This window comes from Paroedura picta, chromosome 3, assembly GCF_049243985.1.
Source record: "Paroedura picta isolate Pp20150507F chromosome 3, Ppicta_v3.0, whole genome shotgun sequence".
NCBI classification, from domain to species: Eukaryota; Metazoa; Chordata; class Lepidosauria; order Squamata; family Gekkonidae; genus Paroedura; species Paroedura picta.
In genome coordinates this window covers 78,471,602-78,482,041 of record NC_135371.1, presented here as the reverse complement: position 1 = coordinate 78,482,041, position 10,440 = coordinate 78,471,602, and the positions used below count along the sequence as shown (strand labels likewise).

General features: G+C 44.9%; 1 protein-coding gene across 1 annotated transcript; it reads right to left on the bottom strand.

The window, feature by feature from the left end:
* Positions 1-1,272: 1,272 nt before the first annotated feature.
* Positions 1,273-2,670, bottom strand: LOC143831181 (zinc finger BED domain-containing protein 5-like). The gene has a single exon (XM_077324252.1). The coding sequence runs from the start codon at positions 2,668-2,670 to the stop codon at positions 1,273-1,275; it is 1,398 nt and encodes a 465-aa protein (XP_077180367.1).
* Between the last annotated feature and the right edge of the window lie 7,770 nt (positions 2,671-10,440).

The following is a 10,440-nucleotide window of genomic DNA, read 5'->3' as shown; positions in this document are numbered from 1 at the left end:
ACAAGATGCAGTTTAATAAAGATTAGTGTAAAGTTCTGCATCTGGGTCAGAAAAATGAAAAGCATGCCTACTGGACGGGGGATACGCTTCTAGGTAACACTATGTGTGATCGAGACCTTGGGGTACTTGTGGATTGTAAATTAAACATGAGCAGGCATTGTGATACAGCGGTAAAAAAAGTGAATGCCATTTTGGGCTGTATCAACAGGGGCATCACATCAAAATCACAAGATGTCATAGTCCCATTGTATACGGCACTGGTCAGACCACACCTGGAGTACTGTGTGCATTTATGGAGGCCTCACTTCAAGAAGGACGTAGATAAAATTGAAAGGGTACAGAGGAGAGCGACGAAGATGATCTGGGGCCAAGGGACCAAGCCCTATGAAGATAGGTTGAGGGACTTGAGAATGTTCAGCCTGGAGAAAAGGAGGTTGAGAGGGGACATGATAGCCCTCTTTAAGTATTTGAAAGGTTTCACTTGGAGTAGGGCAGGATGCTGTTTCAGTTGGCTGCAGAGGAGAGGACACGCAGTAATGGGTTTAAACTACAAGTACAACGATATAGGCTAGATATCAGGAAAACAATTTTCACAGTCAGAGTAGTTCAGCAGTGGAATAGGCTGCCTAAGGAGGTGGTGAGCTCCCCCTCACTAGCAGTCTTCAAGCAAAGGTTGGATACACACTTTTCTTGGATGCTTTAGGATGCTTAGGGCTGATCCTGCGTTGAGCAGGGGGTTGGACTAGATGGCCTGTATGGCCCCTTCCAACTCTATGATTCTATGATTCTATATGTGAAAGGAAAATCAGACTGGACACTCTTCTTCAGGGGAAATTACATGACAAACAATTCCTTCCAGTTTTGCATCATTTCCCTTTTTGTGTGAATTAGACCAGTGTTTTTCAACCGTTTTTGTGCAAAGGCAAACTTTTTTCATGTAAAAAATCACGAGGCACACCACCATTAGAAAATGTTTTAAAAATTTAACTCTGTGCCTATATTGACTATATATAAAGTAATTCTCTTGAATAGGAATCAAATAAACACAAAGAAATTATTTTATAATTACTTTATTATGAAATAATAATACTTTATCTGTTCATATTTCTGTTTACTTATTATCAAAATAAACACAAAAGAAATCAATTAAACACAAAGAAATTTTCTGATTACTTATTCAGTGCGAAACCTGGGCCTGTTTGGCTGAACACAAAGATGATATTCTGGCAGGAATCGAAGAAAGACACACACGTAGCTCTTTGTCAACAGCTCTCAGTCTTTAGTTTTTATAGCAATCAGGCTTGAAAAGCTCATCTCACACAGATATGTAGTGGAAAATGGGAGCAATGTCAAAATAGCTTTGTTTGCCAGAACGGGGAACTCCTTGGCAGTATCCAACCAAAAACTGTCCAAAGGTAGATCACTAAATCTTAGCTTGAAACTATGATTTTGTCTCAGTTCAGTTAGTTCCTCCTGCTCCTGTAAAGTCATGTCCTTTCCACCAACTGATGCTGAGCTATAAGGGTCCCTAACCCAGTCAAGGCATTCAGTGGAGACTGAAGAGAAATAAAATGACAACTTCTCCTCAAGGGTTTTTAAATGTTTAACTATTATCTCACACGGTGCAGCAGTGTGAACACCTTGCCATTGCTTGGTGAGTGTGAACATTTCCAGATTGCCACTTTCCACGTGTTGATGCCAGAGTTGCATCTTTGAACAGAATCCATTTATTTTATCTGTGCTTGTAAGCAGGTTTTCATTTCGGCTTTGCATTCGTGTGTTCAGTTCATTCAGATGATGAAAAATATCTGCCAGGTATGCCAGCCTTGCACACCACTCATCACTTGCAAGCAGCTTTGCGTAATCTGACCTCTCATTTGTCAGAAACACTTTAAGTACCTCCCGCAGCTCATACACACGAACCAAGACCTTGCCACGCGACAACCACTGGACCTCCGTATGAAACAGCAAGGCTTTATGCTTCGCTCCCATCTCCTCACACAAAGCTGCAAGCATGCGACTTTTCACGTGTCGTGACTTTACAAAGTTTACCATGCGCACAACATCATCCAACACAGGAACTAGGACTGCTGGTAAAGTCTTGGCTACGAGGGTCTCACGGTGTAAAAAACAATGCGTAACAATCACATCTGGATTTCTTTCCTTCACTCTGCTTACAAAGCCTTTGGTGCGCCCAACCATGACTGCAGCTCCATCGGTGCAGACACTTGTGCAGTTTTCCCACTTAAGTCCTCCAAGGTATTCTGATGTGACCCGAAAAATTTCTTCTCCTGTTGTTTTTTCTGGCAATGCCTTGCAAAAAAAGAAGTTTTCTCTAATTGCATCACCATCCACAAAACGCACATTGGCCAAGAGTTGAGCATGTCTACTGATATCAGTAGACTCGTCAAGTTGCAATGCAAATTTCTCACTGATATGGATCTTTTCCAAAACCACACTTTCGATGTCTGCAGACATGTCATTAATACGTCTGGAAATTGTGTTGTCGGAGAGAGGGACTTTGGCTATTTCCGTAGCTGCTTCAGGTCCGAGCATCTCCTCTACAATAGCTTTGTAGGCGGGAAGTATTAATTTCTCTGCCACAGTGTGCGACTTTTTTGACTTGGCTATAAGTTCAGCAACTTGATATATAGCTTTAAGCTCTTTCATTTACCTTTGTGGTTTTTCTCATGAAAGTTGCCTGTTTCTCCGTGTTTTCATGCAGGCAAACAAAAAAGTCCGCATTTTTGTTTTGAAGCGAAGGGTGTTTCCTTTGGAGATGGCGTTTAAGTTTACTTGGGACCATAGCACTCTTAGATAGCTTTTCACCACACACCATGCACAGTGGAGTTGGTTTCTTTGCATCTCCTGTGAAAGTAAATCTAAATGAAATATAGCTTTCGCTATGTTGCCTTTTGCCAGAGAATTTGCTTGACCTAACCATCTTAGCTTTCTTTTGATCCCCACTCATACTTGGGCTCTCATCTTGCTCCAAATTTTGTCCAGAGTCCAGTTCTTTCCTTTTCAAAAACTTGTCCATCACTGCAGTATCTGCTCCTGTCTCACTGTCACTCAGTACTTACTGCGCTTGTCTCCTCCAGATAGCCGCTGTCCGTCACACTCAGCGCTCTTCTGCTCATGTCTCCTCCAGATCCATCACTCAGCGCTCTTCTGTGCTGCATCCACGATAATCCTCCAGAGTCCAGATCTATCGGTGCTCTTCTGCACTTCGGCGATCTACTGCGATGTCTCCTCCTTTCTATTTGTGAGCCGAAGCCGCATGTTACGGATGAAATTGGAATTTTCCCCACAGCACACCAGACAATATCTCATGGCACACCAGTGTGCCGCGGCACAGTGGTTGAAAAATGCTGAATTAGACCACAGACACCAAAATGTCCCCCTGCCCTAATACACATGGGATTGTCACAGTACACAGATGTCCGCCACCCTGCTCCTTCTGTCTCCATTTTTTCACTGTTGATAAAATGTTATGTGCCCACATGCTTCTTTAATGGTTGCTCCTTAGAGGAAGAAGAACTGGGTTTTTTGTACCCTGTTGTTTCCTACCCAAAGGAGTCTCAAAGCGGTTTACAAACACCTTTTCCCTTCGTCTCCCCACAACAGACAACCTATGAGTGATGTGGGGTTGTGAGATGTCTGAGAGAACTGGGAATGGGCCACAGTGACCCAGCAGGCCTCAGGTGTCTCAAAGCAGTTTCCATTCATCTTCCCTTCCTCTCCCCATCACAGACTCCCCGTGACGGACGTGGGGTAGAGAGGATCACGTGGAAGCTGGCAACTCTAAGAGGAGGTCTCTCTGTTCACAGCAGTCCTGATATTAGTAAGATTTGTATACTGTTTTTTATTTGCCAGGCCAAGCTTGAAAAAAGTCACTTCAGTTCCCATGTCTCTCCAGCCATTTTCTTGTTCACTATTTACAGTTTCAGGCTGTAAATATTTATTTAGATCTTCCTGCACTTTCCAGACTCACAGGACTGATGCTGCTCTGTCTGTCTGCACCCAAGAATACAAACAGTTGCTGGTAAGGGCTGGCCATAGCCCATAGCCCAGGAGAGACAAACCTGCACAACTCTCTTCCCCCACTGCAGTCTGCAAGCCTTTGCCAGAATATCTAGATGGCTGCTCATCTCTAAGTTATACTGATCAGCTCTGCAGGCAAAAATGGCTCCTTTGAAGGCCAGCATCTGAGGAATTGTATGATTTTGAAGTTCTAAAGCTCTAAACCTCCAGGAATATTTCCAGGCCAGGGGTAGCCAACCTCCAGGTGGGGCCTGGGGAGCTCCTGGAATTCCCCTCATCTTCAGGGTATAAAAATCAGCTCCCCGGGCAGAAAGGGCTACTTCGGACAGGATTGTGGTGGAGAAGAAAGATTTAAGGCCTCTCACACAGGTTGTTGTTGAATTGAAATACTTGAGGCCTACTGCACAGGGTTGTTGTGCAGATGAAAAAGGAGACAAAAGAACCTGCGCAACAGAATCCAGTTTCATCTGCAGAATAATGCTGTACATTAGGCCTCAAATCTGCAGAGAGTTGCAAAAAAAGAAATACACATGGTTTCGCTGTGTCTTGAGCAGTATTTTAATTGAGCAGTATTTTAAGTCAGAAGGGACTTTTTCTTGGCCTCCCTGTCTGCCAACTGTTTGGCAGAAGGGGAAAGCTCCCCCCCCCAGAAGGAATACCCACATCCATGCCCTCAGACTCTCCTGCGTTGCTCTCGGAAATGCCTGCCACCCCTGAGTCAGGAGCTGTTAAAGGCTCCTTTGCAGCAGACCAGAAGGGAGGGGGGAGGGAGAGCACTCACCAGCCTCCTGCCAGCTCTGTCAGTGTTCTGAGGCAAAGTGAATGAGTTTATAGTTGGACATAACACTTAGGACAGCCTTGGGCCAAAAGGGCTGGTGCAGCCTGTCCAAGTCTCTGTTTTCATCCCCCTTGGCAGCCATCCATGGCCCCCTCCCATCCGGCAACCCACGGCTTTCTTGGGGCCCACCGAGCACACCTGCCGCCTCCGCGAGGTGACGGGTGTGCTTGGTGGGCCCCGCAGAAGCCCCCCGTGGGGGAGGGGCGGGAGGTGCAAAGCACCTCCCAACTGGATAGAACTTTGGCTTGTCCAGGTGAGGGCCCTCACCCAGACTGGCCCCACCCACTCTCCGCCCACTAGGCCCTGAACAAAATATGATACTTCTCACCGGGGGGTTACAGATATGGGTTTTTAATTCTCAATGTGTTGTAAGCTATCCTGAGACTATTTAGAGAGTGGTGGCCTATAAGCCCCAAAATACCTACCTACCTATATACAATATTAAGAGATCCTTGGAAAGAATGTTCTTGAGCTTATGCATTCCCACCAGAATTCTGTTTCACAGGTATGGCCTGAAGCTCCTCCAGAATTACAAGTGATCTTTGGACTGTTGAGCCTCTAGATAATATAGCAGTATGGGCAGATAATGTGACATCACATTCCCACTGTATTTTCTTCTTCCTCAAACTCTGCTTTCCTCAAACCTCCAAGAATTTCCCAAGCCAGAGCTGGCAACTACAATTCCCACTCCTTTTACTGGGAAGCATAAAAAGCTACTTATAAGTAACAAGTAATTCCTTGTTACACATTTACTTCTCCCTACCTCTTCTAAGATGACGCTTTCCTGTTACTTAACTTATTAACTTAACTTATTAAGTTCTTATTGCCAATTCTTATTAAGTTCTTTTGCCAATGTTAGCACCCACCAGGTTTGCCAGTGTTAGCACCCACCAGGTTTCTAGTGCTCCAGTGCTGTGGATGCTTGCCTCAGACATTACTTGCACAGGCATGCAACTAATCTGCATAACCATTACAGTCCACAGTCTCATGCTCAAAACCAGATAAACAGATTTTGTGTACCTGCGCTCCAATAAAAGGTTTTTATTCACTAATTTTTTCTGCCATAAGGAATGTCAAAGAGGCTTATAATCTCCTACCCTTCCTCTCCTCACAAAAATCAAAACCTCACAACAGACACTCTGTTAGACAGAGCTCTGAGAGAACTGTGACTGGCCCAAAGTCACCCAGCTGCCTGTATGTAGATGAGTGGGGAATAAAAGCCAGTTTTCTGAATTAAAGTTCCTTTTAGCCACTATATCACACTGGCTCAAAATAGTAGATAGTAAATTTTAGATCCAAGCCAATGCATAATTGATTATGTTCAAATTCCATGGACATTAATTTGGTTTAAACTTGATTTTCTGTCAACTAGATTGTGGACAATTTTTTTTTTACGATATTGATTGGAATTCGCTTCTATAAACAACAGGGACTCCTATTCTAGCTATAGTCATACTTCCTTTTGGACAGAATTGGCTTAAATGGCAGAGAAATAGTGCAACAACTAAAAATATTTCCATTCCCAGTGTGAGCTTGCTTACTCCTAATCCTCTTCTGGCCTCCTCAGTGGTTCTGTTTGCTTTTAAAACACATCAAAGAGAGGTCTGAGGGAAAGCACATCAAACAGTGACAGAAGGAAACAAAGCAAACCAGAAACAGCAGTCAGCAGTGAGATAATCAATCTGAACATAGAGAAATAAACCTCTAAGGAAAAAAGCTTTCTAGACCATTACATTTTCAATTCTGCTTGCATAGACCCTAAAAAAAGATAACTTCCATCCTTATCTATGGTTCCTCTATATATTTGTGAAATGCCCCTGTGGGAGGACTGTGTCCGGGGTGTCCGGCCTTGAATACGGGCCAATCGGTGTGGCCAGCTGCCAGCCCCTATGCTCACTGACCTACTTAGCAGCCTCCCTCACAGGAGAGGAAAGGAAGGTGATTTTAAACTGCTTAGAGACCTGCTGGGTGATTGTGATCCATTCCCAGTTCTCTCACAGCCCCACAGCCCTCACGGGGTGTCTGTTATAGGGAGAGGAAGGAAAGGCAATTTTAAACTGCTTAGAGACACCTGAGGCCTGCAAGGTGACTGTGGACCATTCCAGTTCCTTCAGAGATTTCAGCCCCAATTCACTCATAAAGTGTCTGTTATTGGGAGAGGAGGGAAAGGTGATTATAATCTGCTTAGAGACACCTGAGGCTTGCTAGGCGACTGTGGCACATTCCCAGTTCTCTCAGGGCTCTCAGCCCCACCACCCTCCTAGGCTGTCTACTGTGGGGAGATGAAGGGAAGATGTGTTTGTAAACCGCTTTGTGACTTTTTTGGGTAGTAAACAGCAGGGTACAGAAATTCAGCTCTTCTTCTAAGGGGCAACAGTGAAAGAAGCATGTGGGCACATAACATTACATCAACAGTAAAAAAAACATGGATAGAAGGAGCAGGGTGGACACTTGTGACTACCCCATGTGGATTAGGGCAGGGGGACCTTTCGGTGTCTGTGGCCTAATTCACACAAGAAGGGAAATGTGGTTGAATGCAGAACTGGGAGGAATTGGTTGCCATGTAATCTCCCCCTAAGAAGAGTCTCCAGTCTGAGTATCCCTTCACATATCTAAAGACACGTCTCTTGAAAGCTCATCTGTAACCACTATGCCACAATTCCCACACTCAACTAATATTCCAAACCACAGGTTCTTGATACCCATCTCTCCACACCCACACTCTCATTTGTCACTACACAACCCCCCCTCACAACACACATACTCAGCCCCATGCCCTTACAAACTTGACAACCCCTCCCCTTCCTCTCCCCAATGCCAAGCTCTCTCTGTCTTAATCAATCTCTTCCTTTCTACCTCCCTCTCTCATTGCTATTTTCTGCCTCCCCCATGCTAGCGCCTGTTGTATCAGCTACAACGGTCTTTAATTCTAGTAATTTATATAAAGGAATTAAAACCTTGACATAAGTTTGTACATACTTGGGTGTTCTATTCATCTTCAACTGGTGTCTAGAAAGCGGCTATTCTCAGATAGGAATAAATAAGGTATATTCAGGAACATAACAGAGCAGCTATACTACTTTGAAACATTTACCCTTTCTCTTCATTCCCTGTCTTGGGCACCTCAGGTTAGTTACAAACTGGCTAACGGGAATCCATTTTATAACTGTCATCATCTTCCCTTCTATATGGGTTCTAGGCATAGTTACCCGAAATTAAGTCCATCTTTGTGATTTAAACAAATTACATAGTATAAAGTGCTTATTATAAGACTTCTATCAAACAAATACAAAAAAATAGGAATAATGCAAAAAGTTACCAGACATGTCATAAATGATGTAAATATTAAGTAGAAGCAATGCAGTAAGAGCTAGAAAATAAATATTCTTCAGGCGGCTCTCTTTAAATGCAGTGAACAATTTGCTGGGGTCAGTAAAGGTGACCACTTGCCTCTTTGATCCCCTGTCCATCATGGTTGCTTAGGTCGGGCGACCGATGGATAGGTGCTCCCCTGGGGGAAATTGTCAACTTCTCCCTTTCTTCAGGAGAGTGGTTCGTCCCCTGCTGAAGAAACCATCCCTGAATCTGCAGGACCCCAAAAGCATCTTGCTTTCCTGGGTAAGGTAGTTGAAAGGGTTGCTGAGGACCAGCTCCTGGTGTTTTTGGAGGAAACTTCAGCCCTGGACCCATGCCAGTCTAGTTTCCATCCTGGCCATGGGGTGGAGACCATTCTCGTTGCTCTGATGGATGATGTCTGGCACCAACTGGATTGGGGCAGTTCTGCAATTCTCATGTTATGAGATCTGTTGGCCACATTTGATGTGGTTGATCATGAGTTATTGGTCTGCCAACTTGCTGACATGGGGATTAGAGGAACAGCCTTGAAATGGCTATCATTCTTTCTTGATAATAGGTCACCGAGGGTTGCAGTAGGGGAAGAGTTATCAGACCCCTTCATACTCCTGTGTGGGGTACCACAAGGGGTGATACTCTTCCTTATGCTTTTTAATATCTATATGCACCCTCTAGCCAAGTTGGTCCAGAGCTATGGGCTAGGGTGATAACACTATGGGATGACAACAAACTCTATCTCCTGATAGATGGCTGGCTGGATCTTCCCCCAGAGACATTCACCAGTGGCTGTGGAAACAGTGGAAACAGTGGCTGGATGGATCAGGAAGAGTTCAAGATGGAGGTCCTGTGGCTGGGCAGAAGAGGGCAGGATCAGGAAGTGTGTCTTCCCTGCCTGGATGGGGTGCAACTGACATCTGCACTACTGGCCAGGAATTTGGGGGTGATTTTTGATGCCTCATTATCTATAGAGGCTCAGGTCACCAAGGTAGCCCAGGTGGCATATTTCCACCTGCGCCAGGCATGGCTGCCAGTGACCTACCTGTCCTCAGAACACCTGGCCATGGTGATCCATGCGACTGTCACTTGTAATTGTAACTGGTACAAAATGCAGCTGTATGGGTCCTAACTAGATCATCGTGGAAGACCCATGTCCAGCCATTCCTGAGACAACTGTATTGGTTGCCAGTTTGCTTCTGGATCAAGTTGTCAGGATGACAGACTTGAAATAAACACTTCTCTTAGAATAATAAAGTTGGTTTATTCAAAGCAGCTCTTCCAGGATTTACAAAGCCGAATCTGGCACCCAAGGCGCAAGTTACAGTTCTTAACCTTCCACTTTCCCACCAAAGCAAGTTCAAACCCCCCTTAGACACAAAACCCCAAGTCTAGGTGCCCATGTGAGAAAGCATCCAACTTTAGAGAGAAGCCTCAGCTCTGACCTTGGAGAGCACAGCAACAGTTACACAGTGATTACATAATAAGTGTGAAGACAGTGGAAAGTTTCAGGGTCACAAAGGAGTTTAGACAAGCACAAAAAATGGCTACACTTCAGTTAAGCAGACACATACATCATGGCAGAAACCTTGGGGTTCTGACACAAGTTCAAGTTGACCTTTAAGGGTATATGTGGCTTGGCTCTCACCGACCTGCGGGGCCACTGACCTGTTTACACCCCCCACAGATCACTTCACTTTGCAGGTATAAATCTGCTGGACATCCCGGGACACTGGGAGGTATGCCTGGCCTCAACCAGGGCCAGGGCTTTTTCAGTCCTGGCCCCTACTTGGTGGAATGAGCTTCTAGAAGAGCTGCAGACCCTGATGGAGCTCAATGGGATCTGCAGGGCCTGCAAGATGGCACTTTCCTGCCTGGTGTTTGGCTGATGCTGGGTAGAATGCCTGGGATTATAAGATCAGGTCACTCCCCCTTTGGTTTTTCCCTTTGGGTCTTCCTGGACTGGGTGTTAGATAGGGTCTGGGACTATTGGGTAATCTACTCCCCTGGGCTACATTGACCAGGAAATACATTATTTCCATGGGAGATTCTCAGGTAAGTATAGATTGGATTCTAGACCAAACTAAACTAAATCTGCACAGCCAGTCAGATTGCCTGCTGGGAAAACACCTCACTTGTCACCACCTATAAGAGATAGGCTTTAATACAGTATGGGTGCCAAATACTTGGCAGACCCTAATATGTAACGG